The sequence below is a fragment of the Geotrypetes seraphini genome, chromosome 18 (assembly GCF_902459505.1).
Source record: "Geotrypetes seraphini chromosome 18, aGeoSer1.1, whole genome shotgun sequence".
NCBI classification, from domain to species: Eukaryota; Metazoa; Chordata; class Amphibia; order Gymnophiona; family Dermophiidae; genus Geotrypetes; species Geotrypetes seraphini.
The window spans coordinates 25946554-25969377 of record NC_047101.1 but is presented as its reverse complement, the minus strand read 5'-3'; the positions used below and the strand labels follow the sequence as shown (position 1 = coordinate 25969377).

The following is a 22824-nucleotide window of genomic DNA, read 5'->3' as shown; positions in this document are numbered from 1 at the left end:
GCTATTTCTTCCTCTTACTAGGTCACAGGAAAGATATTGCTGGAAGGTCTCTGTGCTCATTTGACAAGGGCGTTGGCTACTTGGGCAGAGTCCAGGGGGCTTGCCTTGAGGAGATTTGTAAGGCAACTACTTGGTCTTCTAGGAATATGTTTTCTAGGCATTATCGCTTGGATGTAGCGGCTCGGGCAGAGGGTATTTTTGGTGCTTCAGTTATTGCGGAGGCGGTGTTTGCTTCCCACCCTGATTGAGGATTGCTTTGCTACATCCCACTAGTCTCTGATTTCATCTCCTGCTGTTGCTAAGGAAGGAAAAATTTTGTTCTTCCCTGTTAATTTTCCTTTCTTTAGATGCAGCAGATGAATCCAGTGCCCCACCCTTTTCTGCATATTTGAGATTGAAGCATAGAAACATGATGGCAGATAAAGGCCAAATGGCCCATATAGTCTGCTCATCCTCTTTCTCTCTCCGAGAGATCCCACATGAGTTTCACGGTTGTTGAGCTAAAGGGTTCTAATATCGGGATCATCTGCTAAAGAACTTGGATGTGCTCTCAGGTTGCTCCTGCATTCTTGGCAAGTCTCTCGTGAATTTTGTTTTCTGACCACCTGTTGTGGTGGCTCATTTTATTCTGTGTGGGGTTCTCCTGCTTCTAAGGTTACGATCTCTCGATGGATCCGTAGAGCCATTTAGTTCACTTACATTCTTGTGGGGCGACTGTCCGCTATTTCTGTTAAGGCACTTTCTACCAAGAGTGTAGCTTTTTCATGGATGGAAGCTAGTTCTGTTTCTCCTGAGATTTGCAGGGCGGTGACGTGGTCTTCGTTTCACACTTGCCAAGTTTTACAGAGTGTATGTTGCTGCCCGACAACTCTGCCATTTTGGGTCCTCAGTCTTAAAGGCCAGCGCAGCAAGCCCACCCTACTTTCTTGGGTGACTGCTTTTGTATGTCCCTATGGTCTAGAATGTCTCAACTATTGCACTGGAAATGGAGATTATGTACTTACCCTGGTAAGATCCTTTCTAGTAGAAGGGTGAGACATTCTAGACACCTGCCCTGTCCTTGCTGTGCTGTTTCAGATTCTGATATCGGATATCAGTCTCCTGCTTATCCAGTCTGTTTCTTGAAGACTGGTTAACCCTTTGAGGTTAACAAAAGTTTGTACATTTGTATATAACCTGTTGTTGGAGTAGTCTGAACTCCTTTGACGCCTCTGTTGGAGGTTAACAGTACTGTTTAGTTTGAGCAGAACAATAGTTTACCCTGTCGTTACAGGTGCCTCTACTTCACAGGTGAGTGTCTCTCTATGCTTGGGTACTGACTGCTAGAGGACAATAAACTAGCATTTGAAGTACACTAGAGGCAAAGTGAAAAAGCTGTAATGGATTTCTTCTGCAGACCATGCAAGTAGTAGGAAATAGCCCTATGGACTAGAGAATGTCTTGCCTATCTACTGGAAAAGATCTTAGGGTAAATACATAATCTCCTATTTTTTTTTTGCCAGGGATGTTCCCCCATGTCCCCTTTTTTCCCCATGTCCCCTTTTGTCATGGATTTGTTCTGGTATGGTTGCTTGGCTTTGGGACTGAACTGCCGGGGGCTTTAACTGTCTAAGGAGGAGCACATGCTCAGAAAAGTGTTTGGATTTCTGCAACTCCTGGATTGTGGGAAGAGATTGAACACCTACAGGGACTAACAGAAGATTATCGAAGGTAAAAACCTAATTTTCCATCATCCGGCTTGCTGCATACAGATCCAGATCATAGGAGTCCATCTGGCATCAGCTCCACTGCTGGAGTCGCCGACAAAGCTAACTTCAGCCTGTCCTGATCTGTCTTGCCATATACTAGATACAGACCATATAAGATGGTCCAGCATCAGGTTTGCTTCCCCACTGCTGGGGCTTAAATTTAAGCATGCTGCTGTCCCACTGCTTCAGTCACTGACAAAATTAACTTCAGTCTGTCCCAATATAAGTAGTACTCTGTATAAGAACATAAGAATAGCCTTACTGAGTCAGACTAATGGTCCATCTAGCCTAGTATCAAGTCTTAATGGAGGCCAATCCAAGTCGCAAGTACCTTGCAAAAACCCAAATAGTAGCAGCATTCCATGCCACCAATTCAGGGAAAGCAGTGGTTTCCCCCATGTTTATCTCAATAGCAGATTATGGACTTTTTCTCCAGGAACTTGTCCAAACCTTTTTTAAAACCAGCTACACTAACCGCTCTTACTACGTCCTCTAGCAATGCGTTCCAGAGCTTATCTATTCTCTGAGTGAAAAAATATTTCCTCCTATTGCTTTTAAAAGTATTACTATGTGTTTGTCATATACTGGGCATAGACCACACAAGTCTGTCCAGCACTACTGCTGCACATTTTAAACAGTTAATAGTTGCTCTGTTGTGTTGTCTATGCTATCCTGCTCTTTAGAATCTTTTGTATCCTATACATTTTTGAATGTGCCTTCACCACCTTATTAGGGTTCAAGAATGTTGGGAAGCCCTTCAGTCTGGAAGAGCATGGTCATGTATCTATGGTCATCATGGGCCCTAGTGCTCACTGAAATTGATCCTGCTAGGTCTGGGCTTGAGGGCCAGTGTTTCTCCCAGACTGTACCTTGAGTTCATTTCTATCTATGTCTTTCACTCATTCTGATAAAGGGGAATGCAGGGGGTGGTCAGAACTTGAGCTACCTTGGAATGTATAGCATTTGAGATTTAGGCACAGGAGGAAGCTGTTCTTACAGCACAACATGGGTCTGCCGTGGCCCTGGAAAGTCTGATACTTCCTAAGTCAATTATTGAGAGTGGGGTGGGGGAGGGGACATGACCAACCTAATGTTGGGTTTTCTGAGATCTATACCCTTGAACTTCTGGCCATGGCCTTCAAGATGCTCTGTCTTTAACTTGTTGGCAGTTACTTCTGCACGCTGTCCCTAAGTTCATATCACTGACCTGGATTGTGAAGTAGTTGAGGATCTAAGCCTTGATTGGTTCATCCCGCAAATGGAACTGTAAAAAAGGAAAGCCTTGTGGTGGTTAGTTTGCAAGGGATAGTTTAGTGAAAAGCTTTAGATGCCCATAGACATTGCTAGGCTTTTATGGAGCCCTACCCCTCTTTGTTCCTTCATAGCCAGATATTAGGGGTATAGGTGGAATCTCCCCTTGTTGGTAAAGTTTGCAGCTTTCTGGTCCCCTGTATGATTGCCTTCCTGGGCTAGTTTTCTCAGCCTATTTCTTTTTTTTCCAGAGTCCCCCCATAGGGCTTGTACTCTGTATGTGTTTAGTTCTAGCTTTTAACCTTGGCAGGTGGCCACAGTTTTAAGTAGTGAGATTTTCCTTGTGGCTTCTGTAGCCTGTGTAAAAGGATTGTCTTAGAACATAAGATTTGCCGCTGCTGGGTCAGACCAGTGGTCCATCAGTCTGCTCACGTGGCGGCCCTTAGGTCAAAGACCAGTGCCCTATTTGAGTTTAGCCTTACCTGCATACGTTCTGTTCTTGTAGGAACTTATCCAACCTTTTCTTGAATCCCTGAAGAGTGCTTTCCCCTATAACAGCCTCTGGAAGAGTGTTCCAGATTTCTACCACTCTTTGGTGAAGAAGAACTTCCTTATGTTTGTACGGAATCTTTTCCCTTCTAACTTTAGCGAGTGCCCTCTTAGTTGACTAGAGAGGCTAGTTTCCTTGGAGGTTGAACTGTGCACAAGAGGAGTAGGACTTGGGTGTGATAGTATGTGATGATCTTAAGGTGGACAAACAGGATGAAAAAGTGATGGTGAAAGCTTAGTTACTTGGGTACATAGGGAGGGGAATGACCAATAGGAAAAAGAAGGTATTGATGCCCCTGTATAAGACTCCAAGACCTCATTTAAAATATTGTGTATGATTCTGGAGATAACACCTTCAAGAAGATATAAACAGGATGGTCTGCTTTAGTCATAAGGGGCTAGATTCACTAACTTCATGGATCTGATCCATGGCCGGGCACCCAATTCACAATGCGTCCGCATGCAAATTATGCCGATCGGAGGCACACCCCCAAACACCACACGGATTGTTAAAGAGCGATCCTGACGCATGCACAGACCATCTTCTTTGCCTGTAGATGGTCTGCGCATGCACTGGCCCTCCGTAGGACTGCTTGTTGGCTGATCGCCCCACACTTTGGACAAAAGATAGGATTGGTCCTACCTGAGGCTTAACATTAGAGAAGTGCTGAGCTGCAGATCCTAAATCCGAGGTTGCGTTTTACTAAAGACTGATTTTATGTCGGGGCAGAGGATGAGCTTTTTTCCCCCAGAGGAACCTTCCCTGCCTTCAATTAAGTGATGCCCTCCGCCAGCAACTTCTTAAAGAAAGTGATACTGTACTCCCTGAATCTTTCGTCTTCACTTTCCGAGCCTGTAGTTTTAACCCGAGCTTGTGGTTTTAACCCGTGGATTTAAAGCGGGGCTGCACTGCGGCATGTTCTGGAACAGAACACACCGTAATGCAGCCCCGCTTTCACCCACGGGTTAAAACCATGAGCTCGCACTGCAGGGAAGGGTGGCAGAGAGCAGGAGAGTCCTTCCGTGTGAGCCAGAAGAGTTGGGATGGTGAGGTGTTTTTTTTTTTTAAACTATTGGCTGCTTTATTATTTGCAGTAGCCATTAGTGGGGTGAGCAGGAGAGTTGGCAGGGACATGAGCGACTGGTCCTCAGCAGACGCTTGATTTTGGATCAGCCAGACTAATCGGTGTGCCTGAATTTGTTTAGCGAATCGAGGCTCTTCCTACTTTGCATGCCGTTTCCCCTAATTTGCATGATCGGATCAGGTGCAGATACGCTCGGGAGGAAGGTTAGTGAATCGGGTCAGGGTTGCAAAGTGGTCAAGACATGATATAGGTGGGCTTAGTGAATCTAGCCCAAGGTGTATGGGGACAGAAAGGTGCATCCAGAAAGGCGTGAGAGTGGAGATAACAAGACACATTTACCTATGTGGTATAAATTCACAAGAACGAGTCTATCAATTGAAAGGAGGCATAGGATAAAGGTGAAAGGGGATAGATTCAGAAGTAACCTAAAAAAAAAATCACAGAAAGGGTGGTAAATGCTTGGAACAGCCTCCCAGTGGAGGAGTGGAGACAAGCGATCTGAATTCTAGAAAGCTTGGGACAAATATGTTGGATCTCTAATGTAGAGGAGAGGATAGTAGATGACATGGCTTGGCAGATTAGTAAGGCCATATGATCTCAATCTACCTTAATTTTACTATGTTTGGGAGCCTTAACCCTTTCAGGACCATAAGGATCGTAGGCCAATTTTTGTGGTTTTGACGACATTTTTATGGTAAAAAGGGCTTGCAGATGCCAAAAAATTGATTTTTTTTGTGAAATATCATTATTTTTTTTAAAAAAAATAAAAGTTCTGGCTTATGGACAGTGTGGCAAGTGAATCTTCTCGTCAATCTGGCAACGACCCTAATGAATGAATGTCGGAACCAGTTTGTTTACATAAAGGCAGTATCATATGGAATCCGTACATATCAAATTTAGAACTGTAGACTATCCCAATCAAAATTTATAGGATTTTAAAGTTATGGGACAAATATGTCCCTTGGTCCTGAAAGGGTTAAGGGATGGTTTATGCTGTGGCTATCTGTTTGGAGGCACTGGTGGGTCCCGGTGACCCTTGATGTCCGCTGGATGCGGCTTTGAAGACCAAAGTTGTAGTGCATGAGACTATGTACCACACTCTGTGTTGCCACATGAATGTTTGAGGGGTGGGGAAGTGACTGTGCTTTTCTGGGTGTGGTCCTCTTTACAGGATCCTTAGCGCTTGGTACATTATCCCAGGACAAGCAGGCAGCATATTCTTAACTGATGGGTGACGGCACCGACGGAGCCCCGGTACGGACAATTTTAGAGTGATTGCACTCTAAGAACTTAGAAAGTTCTAGTTAGGCCGCACCGCGCATGCGCGAGTGCCTTCCCGCCCGACAGAGGCGCGCTGTCCCCAGTTTCTTAGTTTCTGCGGAGCTAAGAAGACGTGTTTTTTTTTTCAATGGCTGTTAAACATAAGAACATAAGAACATAAGAACTGCCTTCTCCGGATCAGACCTTCGGTCCATCAAGTCCGGCGATCCGCACACGCGGAGGCCCTGCCAGGTGTACACCTGGCGTAATTTATAGTCCACCAAATCCTTATATGCCTCTCTTAAGGAGATATGCATCTAGTTTGCTCTTGAAGCCTAGGATGGTCGATTCTGTCATAATCTCCTCTGGGAGGGCATTCCAGGTGTCAACCACTCTCTGAGTAAAGCAGAACTTCCTGACATTAGTCCTGAACCTGTCCCCCCTCAGCTTCATTACATGTCCTCTAGTCCGTGTCAAATTGGACAATGTAAATAATCTTCTCTGCTCTATTTTGTCGATTCCTTTCAGTATTTTGAAGGTCTCGATCATATCCCCACGCAGTCTCCTTTTCTCAAGGGAGAACAATCCTAGTGTTATAAGTCTGTCCTCGTATTCCAGTTTCTCCATACCCTTCACCAGTTTTGTTGCTCGTCTCTGCACCCTCTCCAGCAGCTTTATATCCTTCTTTAGGTAGGGGGACCAATGTTGGACACAGTATTCCAAGTGTGGTCTGACCATTGCCCTATAAAGCGGCATTATAACTTTCTCCGATCTACTCGAGATTCCTTTCTTTATCATGCCCAACATTCTATTTGCCTTCTTTGCCGCTGCCGCGCATTGTGCCGACGGCTTCAGGGTCCTATCTATCAGTACACCCAGGTCCTTTTCTTGTTCACTCTTCCCCAGAGTTGCACCTGACATTGTATACTCGTATTCCTTATTTTTATTGCCTAAATGCATTACCTTGCATTTCTCCACATTGAACTTCATCTGCCATTTCTCCGCCCATGTTTCTAACCGACACAAGTCACTCTGGAGTTTCTCTCTATCCTCCTGCGATCTGATTGCCCGGCATAGTTTTGTATCGTCTGCAAACTTGATGATCTCACTGGATGTTCCTTCCTCCAGGTCATTGATATAAATATTAAAAAGGATCGGCCCAAGTACCGAGCCCTGGGGTACACCACTAGTCACTTTCTCCCAGTCGGAGAACTTCCCATTTATGCCCACTCTCTGCTTTCGGTTTTCCAGCCATTTGCCTATCCATCTTTGTATATCCCCCTCTATGCCATGACTTTGTAGTTTCCTGAGAAGTCTTTCGTGTGGAACTTTGTCGAACGCTTTCTGGAAGTCCAAGTATATTATGTCCACCGGCTTCCCACTATCAATTTGCTCGTTCACGGTCTCGAAAAATTGGAGTAAATTAGTCAAACATGATTTCCCTTTCCTGAATCCATGTTGACTGGGTTTCATCAAGTCGTATGCGTCCAAGTGCAGGACTATGCTATCCTTGATCAGTGCTTCAACCATCTTACCAGGGACAGACGTAAGACTAACAGGTCTATAGTTGCCCGGTTCCCCTCTCGATCCTTTTTTGAAAATTGGGGTGATGTTCGCTATCCTCCAGTCGTCCGGTATCTGTCCAGTTCTGATTGTCAGGTTTGCAAGTTTTTGCAATAACTCTCCGATTTCAAACTTCAATTCCTTTAAGACTCTCGGATGAATCCCATCCGGTCCAGGGGATTTGTCACTTTTAAGTTTGTCGATCTGATAGTATATCTGGTCTAAAGTTTTTCTTCGCCTTCCCGCTCGCGTGTTTTTTCGTGAAATTGTTCAAATTTTTTTTTCTTGTTTTCCATAACCATTAAAAAAAAAGAAATATTTTTTTCTTTATTTTTCGGTTGGCCCCGGCGGGGCCTGTTAGCAACATCAAAGCCTCGACCTTCAATTTGGCAACTGCCATTTTTCCCTTCATGCTCCCTTCACTGGGCTTTAAGAAGTGTCAGCGGTGTGCACGCCCTATATCTTTATCCGACCCGCACAATTGGTGTCTTCAGTGCTTGGGTCCGGATCATAGGGCTTCGACGTGCACCCGTTACGCTTCTCTTAAAAAGAGAACTTTAAAAAATCGCCAAATTCAACAACAGCTTCTTTTCGGTACCGCTATGGAGGGTCCACCGGCATCGACCCCGGCATCGGCGGCATCCTCGAAATCGGCGCCGGCCCTTTCGACACCGCAGGGCGTGTTTTCGGTGTCGCATCCCCCAGGTAAGCCGGCTAAGAAGCCATCCCCTACTGTTCTAGGCCCGCCGGTCGACCAAGCAATGAGACAAGTCCTGCAGACCGCGCACCGGCCTTGTAAATGCTCCGCTCCTATTGAAATCACTGCCTCGTAATCGGCATCTATTTCTCCTGAGCGTAGAGCTACACCACAGGTACTGAAAAAAAGAAAAGCGTACTGGTGCCATCGGGGCCATCATTGGATGACCGCATAGCGTCCATTCTCCAGGTCCAACTTAAAGAGCAGTTGCAACAACTCCTCCCGGCTCTTTTGACACCGAACCTTCCAGTGTCGATACCCTCTGAGACTTCGGTGCCGGTTGTCGACCAGCCTATTTTGTCAGCATCGACTTTATCGGCACCGCTGCTTTCTACCCCTTCGGTATCCATGCCTATTCTATCAGCGGAACCGAAAACCTTGCGTAGGGCGGTTCACTCGGTCTCTGAGCCGGTACCACTTTCTGACCAGAACCTCCGTACCGCTTTCCATATTTCCCCAGGTACGGTATCGATGTGATCAGGCAAATCGGTACGCAAAACCCGACATGCAGAGGTTTCTACTCCTCTCTCCCAGGGATGAATCCCTTCAGTGTGGGACCCTGATTTATGGGATGATTCCGAGGATCCTCTCGGTACCGATGACGATCTTTCCTCGGATGAGGCTGATCCCTCTGTTCAGGAGCCCGATAGTAAGCCAGAGCAGACTTCCTTCACTAAATTTCTTAAATAAATGTCAGATACCCTTTCTATTCCATTGGAGTCTGATTCCAAAAAGTCCAAAGCATTCCTTGATGCTTTGGACTTTGATCAACCTCCCAGGGAATTACCCTAAAATTACCCTTACATGATATCGTGAGGGAAACCTTTTATAAAAATCTTGAGACTCCTCTCACCATTCCAGGAGCTCCTAGAAAGTTAGTCTCTTCCGAAAACAACTGAAAACCTGGCTTTTCTCTAGCATATAATAATCTCTTCTCCTGATTACATCCCCTCTTTTTATGCTTTGTAAACTCTTTCTCTTCTCTCTTCCCATATTTTTTAAACTCTGTAAACCGTGTCGAGCTCCACTTCAGTGGAGAAGATGCGGTATATAACTCTAAGGCTTAGTTTAGTTTAGTTTATAAGGTTATCCCTATTCAGGGTTTGACAAGCCTCAGCTCCCACATGAGTCTTTACTTGTAGAGTCGACCCTGAAGAAAACTGCAGGCTTTAGTGTGTACGCTTCTGTCCCTCCTGGCAGAGAGGGGAAGGCCATGGATAAATTTGGCAAGCGGTTATATCAGAACGCTATGTTGGCCAATCATTCAGGTAACTATGCATTCCATTTTTCTTTCTACCTGAAACATCTCATTCAGCAGCTTACTACTTTTCAGAAGTACCTCCTGGAACGCAAGCTGCCTGCTTTTCAACAATGTACTTCCAGTCTTTTCCAACTCCGGAAGTTTAAGGTCCGCTCCATCTACGACACGTTTGAGCTCACATCTCGAGCTACAGCAATGGCTGTCGCTATGAGACGGTTAGCTTGGCTCCGTGTCTCAGAACTTGATGTGAACCACCAGGACCGCCTTGCCAACGCTCCCTGCCTGGGTGATGAGCTGTTTGGTGAATCTCTGGATACCATCACCCAGAAACTTTCTGCTCACGAGACTAGATGGGATACCTTATTGAAAACCAAAAAGAAACCCCCATCTGCTCGTCCTTTTAGACAGCAGACGTCTTACCAGCGTTGTTTCTCAGCTTGGCCTCTTCATCCTCAACCTCCCCAGCCTCGGAGGCAACGGCAGCAACAGCACCAGCAGGCTCGTTAACAGCAGCAACCACCAGTAAAACCTGTTGCGCAGCCTAATCCCACTCAGCCCTTTTGACTTCCTCCTCCAGGACATAGCCAGTCTTCCCTCTTCTTCTCCTCTACTGCAACCCATTGGGGGACGTCTCCAATTTTTTCTGAGCCGTTGGGAAGTAATCACCGCAGATCAGTGGGTTCTGTCCATCATCTGTCACGGATACTCCCTCAACTTTCAGACTCTTCCACCACCAAGTCCTCCAAAAGAGTCTGCTTCCAACAAATCTCAGTCCCTCCTTCTCGGTCAAGAAGTTCAGTCCCTCCTTCTCCTCAATGCCATCGAAGAAGTTCCTCCAGAGCAGAGAGGTCAGGGATTTTACTCCAGGTACTTTCTAGTTCCCAAAAAGACCGGAGATCTCAGACCCATATTAGATCTCAGAGATCTCAACAAATGTTTGGTCAAGGAGAAGTTCAAAATGCTCTCTCTTGCCACACTTTACCCTCTTCTCACTCAAGGCAACTGGCTATGCTCCCTGGATCTCAAGGAAGCCTACACCCACATACCGATCCATCTGGCCTCTAGACAGTACCTTCGATTTCTCATCAATCGTTCCCATTACCAGTACAAGGTGTTACCCTTCGGTCTGGCCTCCTCTCCCAGGGTATTCACCAAATGTCTCATTGTGGTAGCCGCCTTTCTACGCTCTCATAATTTCCAAGTCTTCCCTTACCTGGACAACTGGTTAATCAAGGCTCCTTCACCTCAGGCAGTGCTTCTTGCCACCAACCAGACCATCCAGTTTCTCCGAATCCTGGGTTTCGAGATCAACCTACCCAAGTCGCATCTCATTCCAACTCAGCGACTTCAATTTATTGGAGCGATATTGGACACTGTTCTAATGAGGGCGTTTCTTCTATCCCACCGCCTTCAGACCCTTCTTCATCTCTGTCAACAGGTGCTCCCACAGCTTTCCATCTCTGCCAAACAAATGATGGTACTCTTGGGCCACATGGCGTTTACAGTTCATGTCACCCCCTTCGCACGTCTTCACCTGCGCACTCCTCAATGGACCCTGGATACCCAATGGTCCCAGGCAACGGATCCTTGTTCGCGACACATATCTGTGACATCGTCTCTTCGACAGTCTGCAATGGTGGTTGAAATCTTCAAATCTCTCCGGAGGTCTTCTATTCCATCTGCCTCCTCATCATCTTGTCTCCCTGTATGCCTGGGGAGCTCACTTGAACGATCTCCAAACTCAAGGTCTTTGGACTGCCCAGGAAAAGAAACATCACATCAATTTCCTCGAACTCAAAGCAATGTTTTATGCCCTCAAGGCTTTTCAGCATCTCCTCTTTCCTCAAGTCCTAATGCTTTGCACAGACAAGCAAGTTGCAATGTACTACATCAACAAACAGGTTGGGACGGGCTCTCGCCTGTTGTGTCAGGAGGCCCAAAAGATTTGGTCTTGGGCGATAGCTCGCCAATTATTCCTGAAAGCCATCTACATCCAGGTAGAACAGAATTCCTTGGCCGACAATCTCAGCAAAATTCTCCAACCTCACGAATGGACTCTCGATCCCATGACTCTCCAGTCCGTTTTCGCTCAATGGGGAACTCCGCAAGTGGACCTCTTTGCGACTCCTCACAATCATCAACTGCCTCTCTTTTGCTCCAGACTCTACTCCCCTCATCGTCTGGCGCCAAATGCGTTTCTTCTAGATTGGACCAGTCGGTTCCTTTATGCCTTTCCTTCTCTACTTCTCATGTTGCGGACCTTGTTCAAACTCCAGAGGGATCGAGCCACCATAATTCTAATTGCTCCACGGTGGCCCAGGCAACATTGGTTCTCCCTTCTTCTCCAACTCAGTTCCAAGGAGCCCATTCTTCCAGTATTTCCTACTCTGCTTACTCAGCATCAGCAGTCCCTTCTACATCCCAACCTGCAGTCTCTGCACCTGACAGCTTGGTATCTCTCGGGCTGAGCTCGACCCACTCACTTCTTTCTCAGCCTGTCCGTTCTATTCTTGATGCTTCCAGGAAGCCGGCCACTCTTCAGTGCTATCAACAGAAGTGGACCTGGTTTTCCTCATGGTGCCTTCTGCATCATCATGATCCAACTTCGCTAGCAGTAGAACTAGTGTTGGATTATCTCCTTTCTTTGTCTAACTCTGGTCTCAAATCTACTTCTTTTTTTTTTTTTCTTTTATTTATAATTTTCAAATAATTACATACAAAATTGTACAAGAAATACTGAATACATCTTTTTCAATTCATCATTAAACAAATGAATATGCAACAAAAAAGGAAGAGAATCTCTTAAATATAGTCCACCTGTTAAGGGGAGAAAAAGCTTTAAGAAACCTTGTGGGAATCAAGGATTAAAACCAAATGTATAATAAAAGAAAAATAAGCTCGAACATACATCATTCCTAACATTTTATGACCACATTATACGGTTCCAGTCTGGGCCACGGTAGAAATGCTGCCAATCTGTTTTACAAAATTTATTTTCCTAATGGCCAACCTTCCCTCCATCCCTCTTTTTGTTAGCTTGGAGGTCACCCATCAGTTAAGAATATGCTGCCTGCTTGTCCTGGGATAAAGCACAGTTACTTATCGTAACAGGTGTTATCCAGGTAGAAAGCCCTTTACCTTCCAAAAAGAAACCCAATTGGGCCGGTTCAAAAAAGATATACTTATTCCCTTGATAGGAAATAAAACACTTACAAGGAAACCTTAACTGAAAACTTGCCCCTAAAGAAATCACTCTTATACGGTATGTAAGAAATTCTTTCCTGCAAGATTGAGTCCATTTAGATACATCTGGAAATATATTCACTTTTTCACCTAAATAGGAGATCTGTTTCATTTTAAAGTATAATTTCAGTAACATTTCTTTATCTTGTAGAAACACAAGCGTAACTACCAATGTAGCACAGCCTTGCACCTCTATCACAGATAATTCCAATAATGCAGAGACATCTAACTCAGTCTTTTCCCCTTGAGTGTCCTTTGTAATCTTTTTTAAATAGTAAATTTTTTGTACAGGGGGTAAGTTAGAGTCTGGAACTTTTAGCACTGTTGCTAAAAATTTTTTAAACAGTTCTAAAGGAGAAAAATATTTAGCAATAGGAAAATTTAAAAGTCTCAAGTTTAAATTCCTTTGTTGATTTTCCAAATTTTCAATTTTCCTCATTAATAACATTTTGTCAGATGTTTGTTTAACAAGCATAGACTTCGTTTCTTTTGTTGTTTTCTCAAATTTAGATATCTCTTCCCTCTGAAGTTGAGCAGAAGTCTCCAAATGGGTTATCTTAGCAGATAAGTTTAAGGTGTTTATAACAAAGTTGGTACATACCGCATGTAGATTTTCTATCGCGGTCCAAATCGAATCCAAAGTCACCGCTGACGGCTTCACGAGTGGCTTGAGGGGGGAAAGATCAGCCTGTTGGAATGTGGCTCCTTCCACGCGGGTCAACCTGCGAGTTCCCTCACCCTCACCACCACTCGTTCCCAGCGGGGAAAGACTCACATCCTGCATCGGCTCCAAAGCCTGAGTCGATAGCAGCGTGTTGACATCCGGGTTAGCTGGACGTTCTAAACGCTCCTCACTAGACTGAGTCCTCCAGACTCGTTTGTCCCGCTCCAGTATCTCCGGGCATAGGGGGAGTATGTGGCCCACGCGGGCTCAGCGACTAATCACTGCCTAAGCTGTGCACTTCCCCTGGCACAGCAACAGGAACACCCGCAGAAGTTTGATGGACTGCAAATGCTGTAATCGCAGTCTGCTGCGGCGTTGAGGTTTCCTGAGCCACTGGAGGATTGCCCCTCGGCCTTCCCCGTCTTTTGGGTATATTGCAGGTAATTGAAAATTATAAGGCAAACGGAATCATCCGTTAGAAGAAAAAACTTCCAAAACGACGGGAGCTCCCTCAACTCGCGTCCTGCTCGAGCGCCATCTTGCTTTTTCTCTTCAAATCTACTTCTATCAGAGTCCACCTCAGTGCCATTACTGCTTTTCATGAGCCAGTTCACGGAAAACCTCTTACTGCTCATCCTTTGGTTTCCAGATTCATGCGGGGACTTTTCAATGTGAAACCACCTCTCAAGCCCCCTCCTGTGTCTGGGATCTTAATGTGGTTCTTTCCGTTTTGATGAAGCCTCCTTTTGAACCGTTGGCCACAACTCATTTCAAATTTCTCACTTGGAAAGTGGTCTTCCTTATTGCTCTCACCTCTGCCAGGAGGGTCAGTGAGTTACATGCACTTGTTGCAGAACCGCCTTTCACTGTTTTTTATCATGACAAGGTGGTTCTGCGTACGCATCCAAAGTTTCTTCCTAAGGTTGTCTCTGACTTTCACCTTAAACAGTCCATTGTCTTACCTGTTTTCTTTCCGAAACCTCATTCTCATCCAGGGGAATAGGCTTTGCATACTTTGGACTGTAAGCGTGCTTTGGCTTACTATTTAGAACGCACTAAGCCTCACAGATCTCCTCAACTATTCCTGTCTTTTGATCCTAACAAGCTGGGTCATCCTGTTTCTAAACGCACGATATCCAATTGGCTGGCTGCTTGCATATCATTCTGTTATGCTCAGACCGGACTGACACTGGAAGGTTCTGTCACGGCCCTTAGAGTTCGAGCTATGGCAGCATCTGTGGCTTTCCTCAGATCCACTCCTATTGAGGAAATCTGCAAGGCTGCTACTTGGTCCTCAGTTCATACTTTCACATCACATTATTGTCTGGATGCATTCTCCAGATGGGATGGATACTTCGGCCAATCTGTTTTACAAAATTTATTTTCCTAATGGCCAACCTTCCCTCCATCCCTCTTTTTGTTAGCTTGGAGGTCACCCATCAGTTAAGAATATGCTGCCTACTTGTCCTGGGATAAAGCACAGTTACTTACCGTAACAGGTGTTATCCAGGGACAGCAGGCAGATATTCTTACTTCCCACCTTCCTCCCCGGGTTGGCTTCTTAGCTGGCTTATCTTAACTGGGGACCGCACGCCTCCATCGGGCAGGAAGGCACTCGCGCATGTGCGGTGCGGCCTAACTAGAGCTTTCTAAGTTCTTAGAGTGCAATCACTCTTAAATTGTCCATACCGGGGCTCCATCGGTGCTGTCACCCATCAGTTAAGAATATCTGCCTGCTGTCCCTGGATAACACCTGTTATGGTAAGTAACTGTGCTTTCCACTTGTATATCAGGAAAGAATGGTGACATTTTTTGAGTTGTTTGGTGGTGGGTGAACAGCATTTTTGATAGATCTTCTTGGAGTGGTCACTGACTGACAAGGGTTTGGAGTGGATGCTGGTGTGTTTCAGATTCAGGGCTGTACCACTTTTTATACTAATGTCACTGAAAGCTCAGTGTCTCTTGATTTACTTGTTGAAGAGTATGACCACTTGTCTACTCTAGTCTAGTGGGTCTAAAGAAAAGGAAATTAGCAGGTAAGAACAATTTTTCTTTTTTCTTGTAGACCAGTCCAGAGTGGGGTACGAATATGGGTGGATTAAGCTCCTCACCCAGCAGATGGAGGCAAAGAAACACTGAACTTTCAGTGCAGTCCTGGACTGGTACAGCAGAAAACTTCAGAGGCCTAATTCCCCAGGGCACACAGCTGAGTTTGACCTGTGTTCAATCAAAGCAGTTTTCCTTTTGGCCATCTGCTCAGCTAGAAGGATCTTTGAAGCGCAGACACTTCCTTGTTTAGGGACCCTTATTTGTGCTAATACATTTTTCACTGTGTTCTTGTTACCTGATCTCTCCAAACTTTTCATTTGAACCACTTTCTCCTTTTGCTTTTCAAATATCCTTGGGGTTGGGACTGTCACTCCATAAGCTGGACATTTTGCTTCTCCATTGTTTGGAGCTTAGGCATTCTTTTGTTGCAAGGATCATAAAGTCTGTCTTCAGTTATATAGGACAGCTGTGCTTAAGTTAGGTGGGATAGTGACTTTCGGTAGGGTAGCCTTGGAAGAGTGATATCTTCCTATTGTGCGGAATAGAAACTTTAATCCCATACTGGTCTGATTTCAAATAAGGATCACTGAGTTTGAGAGGAGAGGATTGGGGGAAGAATCTCACCTGACAAGTTGGTTCTTTTGAAGAACTAAGGCCAGTAGTGGACAGACTTGCACAGACTGTCATATATATGGCCATTCAGTTGAGGGTGGGATGGTTTAGATGAACTTCGAAGACTCCAGTAGATGCACAATACTGGGCAGAGCTCTGGGTTTCTGGCCCAGAAATATCAGTTTGGGCAAACTGGATGGACCATTTAGGATTTTATCTGCCATCATTTACTGTTACTATGAGCTGAATAGATTGGAATGGGGGGAGGTGTTTAGTATCTACATTTTTCTTAAACATTAGCCAGTTGGTATTGAAGGAACTAATTTCTAAAAATGACTTAAAGCTGGTTAAACTTGAACAGCAGGTAGGTTGGAGAAAGTGGCCAGCAGCGCGTCCAGAATTCAGCAATACTTCCCTGCACAATTCATTATTAAAATATTGGATTGCTGATATTTGTTAATGACAGCATTTCATTGGTTGTTTGAATATTTTGAGTTGACTGCATTGTGATTTGACATGTGATTTGCTAAGTGTTCTTTTTCCTGATGGTTGTCTTTTATTTCAAAGCACATTTCAGGTAAGAACGTAGTAGAATATATTTTCTCGGTTCAGGCCCTCGTTATGTATAGGGAGGTTAGATTTTATTTCACATCTGCCTTCATTGGGTACTTTAGTCATATGATACTGGTGCACCTCTAGTCACCAGTTCATGATATCCTGTTTGGATATCATTTTAGTCTTGCTTTGAGATGTGAAATAAAGCAGGCATTCCCTGCTACTGTTGCAAATGAGCACATTTCTTCATATGAATGACGAGTGATTTTAAGTACATAAGTTGACAAATCTAGAGATGTCTCCACCCTTAGGGGGGTTACCCCCCTTTTTTCGCTTCCTGATTTGGTGTATATTAATAAGCTAGCTCCTTAATTTGGGGAGGGGGACTTTTAATAACCCCTATTTAATGTATTGCATACTTGTAATTTTTAGACTAATTAAAACCAAATTAGCGTTCTACTCTAGAAGTTTTATTTGCTTAAACTTAAATTTTTTGTTGCAGGAGTGGAACCAGCATATCAATGGACCAACTCACAGACGCCGTTGTCAGCTACTTCTGGAAATGTATGACTTTGTAATAATAATAATAATAATTTTATTCTTATATACCGCCAAAGCCATGAAAGTTTGAGGCGGTTTACAACAAGAAGTGCTGGACAATCAGCATAGTCTTAACATTAGTATATGTGAATCAATTTTGTTGCAGAAATGTCCCACTTTCTTGTACAGTTAACATCTGGAGCTTTAAATCTGCTGGCAACTAATAAATGTTAATTTTGATTGTTAAATGGAAAGATAAATTTTGCATTAAGCTACAAGTTATAGGCTTACAGTAAGGAGCCATCTGAATTTTAGAAGGGATTGTAAAACATGCTTAATTTTTTTTTTCCAGAAAATTAGAGCAGAAGAGCACATTAATCTTTTCTACAAGTACTTCTGGTTTACTGTTTCCCACAGTGGAATAGCTTAATATAGTCTAAATTGGTTATTCTGGCAGTTGAATACATTTAAACTGACTTTTTATAACGCCCCCTTAAAAAACCAAAATAAAACAGGGTTACAAAGCTGTGATGAGGTAGGAATAATGTTAAACGAAAGTTTGCTAAACATGATGTATACGGTGTTTGACTGTAACATCCTCCTGGACCTTCTTCCTGAAGCATCTTGGTTAAGATGTAGTTTTGTGCTTCCTGTAATGCATGAGGGTAACTTTGACGCTCTTTTTTTAAATAGATAACTGGTAGAAATACCCATATAAGTATATAAATTCTTACTTTTCTTTTAAAGATATCCTGACTGGAATCCTGATTCTGGACATGGAATGTAAGTAAAAGCCAATCTAAAATTCAACATAGATCTCTGGCAGCCTGTAAAATAGATACCTCTCTTGCAAGATGTTAGCTGACTTAATAACATATGTAACAGATGACTAGCTTGGTCTATCTAGTCTGCCTCTCAAAGTGGCTAATCATAACTGCTACTCTGTGTAGAATATGCAGGTTCTTGTACAATCCTACTTTATTCCAGGACCAGTGAGCTATTTCTGTCTACCCGCCAGGACTTTGAAGGAAGCCTCAAACTTCAGAGATTTCTCCTCATACCTCATCACTGTCGCCTATCTTCCTTCTACAAGCCAGGCTGTAGGAGCCTATCTTTTCAGCTCGTGTTTATTTTTATGTAAATTCAGTGTTTTGTGTTTGTGGTTTTCGCCCCTGTGCTGTGGGGGTTCCCTGTGGGGACATCCTTGACTGCGGCAGATTGCAGATCTTTTGGAAAAGTCTGTTTCTAGAGGGTTCCCTGTTTGTCAGTAAGCCCCCTGTACAGCCTGCACATCTGATCGGGGCTCAGGGACCATTCCCTTGGGAGCTTGCTCACCCTAAGTTTGTCTGCTATTGGGTCATGTTTCTGAGTACAAGCTTGAATTAGAGATTTTGGTTGGTTTTTAAAAAGGCTTCCCTGCATGCCCTACCCTCCCACCCCTAAAATACTAAAATTGCCATTTTTTGAGGGTTCTCTGTGGTTTTCCTGTGCTATTTTTAATCAAAGGCCTTCAGTGGCATTCTTGGATTTTTCCAGATTTTATTTTTGTAGAAAATTTCATAGATGACCTTCCCAGGGCAGGATGTCATGGATTCATGTCCCATTTGCGGTGGATGTCTATCACCTTCTGGCCCAACTCCCCTGAAAATGGCATTGGAGGCTCTGAGGAGTGCACAGGTGATGCTACAGCAAAACACAAGCGTGTCTTGGGGGATAAATCTGGTAAATCTTTCAAACAGTCCCCAACTGGAGCACAGGAGTTGGCTCCCACTGCGGAGGATGGATTTTTCCTGGATTTTGCTAATATGCCTTATCAGGCATAATTGGACAAAAAAAGTCTTCCTGTCTCCCTTCTACCGGCCTTCGTGCTGGGCACAGGGACCCTTTCGACTGTGGTCCAGAGTCTTTTCTCTTGCCTCTCCTAGGGGGTACTAGCAGGTACACAGATAGTATCTGTGGTACCAGATTCGCTTTCCATACCTCTGCTTTCACAGGTAGGCGCCGTGGAGTTCTCTAGGGAGTGGGTTGTGCTGCAGCGGTTCCTTTTTATCTGCTGAAGGTGGTCTCGTCTTTTCATATCAACAAGTCCATGGTCTCTCCCGGTCTTTAGTAACATAGAAACATAGAAGATGACGGCAGATAAGGGCCATAGCCCATCAGGTCTGCCCACTCTACTGACCCACCCCCAAGTCTACTATCCTGAGGATCCCACTCCCGGTGACAGGATCCCTTGGCTTAACCCTCTAAGGTATCCCACATGGGCATTCCATTTGCTCTTAAATTCTTGCACGCTGTTTGCCTCGATCACCTGCACCTTCAGAAGTTTCGAGATGCCTGCACCGCGCATGTGCGAGTGCCTTTCCGCCTGATGCACCGGGTGTGTCTCCTCAGTTCTTTTCTTTCCGCGGAGCTGAGAAGTTTGCTTCAACTCTCTGCGTCGAGTGAACCCGTGTTCTTGCCTTTTAGTGCCGCGGTTTTGAGTTTAATTTCTCTTAATCGTGTGTTTTATTCTGTCGTTTTCTTATTTTAAAATTAAAAAAAAAAATTTTTTTCCGAAGATTCGACCAGGTCGGCCGCATGGCTGAAGCCCCGCTGCTTCGATCTTGCGGCGGAGCTTTTTCGGTCTATGTCCCGGCTTATTACCGGTTTTAAAAAGTGTATCAAGTGCCAGCGCGTGATTTCGTTGACGGACCCGCATCAACGCTGTTTACAGTGTCTCAGGCCTGAACATCTTCCGAAATTGTGCCGGCCTTGTTCCACTCTAACAGCACGTGCTTTCAAGCGTCGCTGTTTCCTGTGGGAGTCGATGTTCGGGATGGAAGCTTCCAAGGAACCTTCGACTTAGACCAGCGCTTTGCCTTTACCTGCGAAGTCGTCATCTACTCCTGCTGCATCGGGTCTTTTGAAGCCGGCCTCCTTCGTTCCGGCTTCAACCCCGCCGCCTGCTCTGGTGTCTTCTTCGGTCTCCTCAGATCAGATACCTCCTCAGACCATTCCCCCGGTGGTTCTTAAGGTGCCTAAGGCTTCTAAGGCTAAGCACTCGACCACACGGGATCGCAAAGACCGTACAGGGGGTCCCACTAAAGCTGCGGCTCCCCCCTTGAGGCTTGTATTTTAATCTTTACATAGCAGAACAGAATGGGTTTGGTCAAGGAGTTCCTTGTATCCTGCCACCTCATTTCTCCTCTTATAGTGATTTGTCAACTGTTTTGGTTCAAACTGAGGAGCTACAGCATAACCCTGTGATGCATGAGGAGGAACTGAGAAAAAAAAAAGGTGCCTTATCCCAGGACAAGCAGGCAGGTATTCTCACTAGTGGGTGATGTCATCAGACAGAGCCCCGGTACGGACGTCTCACAAGCATGTGTTGCTTGTAGAAACTTAAAGTTTCTAGATGCCCGCACCGCGCATGCGCCGGTGCCTTCCTGCCCGGAGATCCGGGCGTGTCTCCTCAGTTCTTTCTTTTCCGCGGAGCTGAGAAGTTCAACTTCTTCATGCGCTAGCTGAATTCAGTTAAATTTGCCTTCCTTGTCCGCGTTTTCGCTTTCTTTTAATTACAGTTAACAGTACTTTTCTTTTTCAGTTAAAAAAAAAAAAAAAAAAAAGATTATTTCCTCCGGCGGGTCGAACGGGCCGGTCACGTGGCTCAGGCCCACTGGCTTCGACCTCGCGGCGGAGATTTTCCGGCCTATGTCCCGGCCAATCACCGGGTTTAAAAAGTGCAGCAAGTGCCAACGCGCGATTTCACTCACGGACCCTCACTGGCGCTGTTTGCAGTGTTTGGGCCCTGACCACATCCCGAAATCGTGCAGGCCTTGCTCTACCCTTACGGCACGCTCATTCAAGCGGCGTTGCCTATTGTGGGAATCGATGTTCAAGATGGACGCAACTAAGGATCCCTCAGCCTCCACTTCATCTGATACCTCCCCGGTTCGGGCGAAACCGGTATCGACCCCTCCTGCATCGAGTGTGGTGAAACCGGCATCGCTCAACCCGACACCATCCACGAGCTCGACGTCGGTGCCTGCCCCGGTCTCCTCGGTTCAGGTACCTCTTCCTTCCACAGTGCCACCAGTGGTCATCAAAGTGCCGAAAGCTACTAAGCAGAAGCACTCGGCCTCGAAGGAGCGCGATGTCCGTGCAGGAGGACCCCCTTTCGGTGCGGATCCCTCCTTATCGGCTTCGCTACGGTCCGTGCTGGAAGCTCAATTCGTTGAGCTCATGCAGACCATCGGACCCGGGCTCATCGCTGCCATACAGGGTGACCTCCCGGTACCGGTCCAAAGGGGCGGTCCGCCCCCTCCCCCTCCCCCACACCGTTCGACCTCGACAACCGACGAGGACGAACGGGGGAGGGCGGCGATGCCCACGCGGCAAGCCTCGCTTACCGATATGCCGCCATTAGAACCCATTACGCCTCCGCGCCAACATGGGACCAGACCTCCGATCGATACTCGAAGCCCTGGGCATAGTCAGGAAGAGTTCTTCCGTACTCCTTACCAGACTTGGGTAGCATCGCAAGAACCCGCATCGCAAACCCAGTTGCGATCCACCGCTTCCAGCCCTATCCACTTGGGGGCCTCGGGAGACCATGCGATACACAGACGATCCCGATCCCCGTCTCGCCACCGAGACGGGCACCGATCGAGACACTCATCCTGGCACTCCTCACGCCACTCGGAGGTGTCACCGCAGAAAAAACTGCAACGTAGGGGATACTCCTCATCAGAGGTGTCCCCTCCGGGGGGCCCGGAGTACGAGGAGACATCGGTGCCCGATTCTCCTTGCCACTCCCCGATGTCCATGGACCTGGAGGCCTCCTCCTCCTCCAGCCCGTCCCACAGACCGACGCTGGCGGAACAATTGTCCTTCTCATCATTCCTCCGACAAATGGCGGATGATCTGGATGTGACCCTTGACACGGGCTCCCGATACTCCAAAGAGTATCTGGACACCATGCATTTACCTAACCCTCCAACGGAGTCGCTTCGGCTCCCCTTGCACAAATTACTGGACCAGACCTTCATGCAGTGCTTCGAAACACCGTATTCCATACCGGCGATCCCCAGCAAACTCGATGCTCGATACCGCATCGTGCACCATAAAGGGTTTGAGGGCCCTCAACTCTCCCACCAATCCCTACTGGTCGAGTCCTCTCTTAAACGCTCTCATCCCTCCCAGGTCTACGCCTCTGTACCGCCGGGCCGAGAGGGGAGAACGATGGACAAATTTGGTAGAAAATTCTACCAAAACTCCATGATGGCGTCACGGGTGCTAAACTACAATTTCTTTTTCTCTTCCTATCTGGAGTTCTTCTTGCCGGTGCTCCGCAAGTTCACTCCGTTCATAGACAACCAAGCTCGATTCGAGTTCGAGGAAGTGGTAGCCTCCCTCTCCCAATTACGCCTCCAGCTGATGCAATCCTCCTTCGATGCATTCGAACTCTCGGCACGCGCCGCCGCAAGCGCGGTAGCTATGCGTCGCCTGGCATGGCTCCGTACAATCGATATGGACCCCAACCTCCAGGACAGACTCGCCAACGTACCATGTGCTGGAGCTGACCTGTTCGATGAGTCTATCGAAACTGTTACCAAGAAGCTGTCGGATCATGAAAAATCTTTTCAATCCATCCTGCGGCCCAAACCCAAACATCAACAGTCTCGACCTTCCAGGCCACCCCTGATTTA

General features: G+C 46.0%; 1 protein-coding gene across 4 annotated transcripts in view; it reads left to right on the top strand.

Annotated features, from left to right (window-relative positions):
- MATR3 (matrin 3) overlaps positions 1–22824 on the top strand; it is a 260631-nt gene that overhangs the window by 78064 nt on the left and 159743 nt on the right. For all 4 annotated transcript variants that reach the window (XM_033926968.1, XM_033926969.1, XM_033926970.1 and 1 more), the window contains exons 4-5: positions 17100–17161; positions 17885–17920. In XM_033926968.1, the coding sequence (XP_033782859.1) occupies positions 17100–17161; positions 17885–17920 (98 nt within the window). The remainder of the gene's footprint in view (positions 1–17099; positions 17162–17884; positions 17921–22824) is intronic.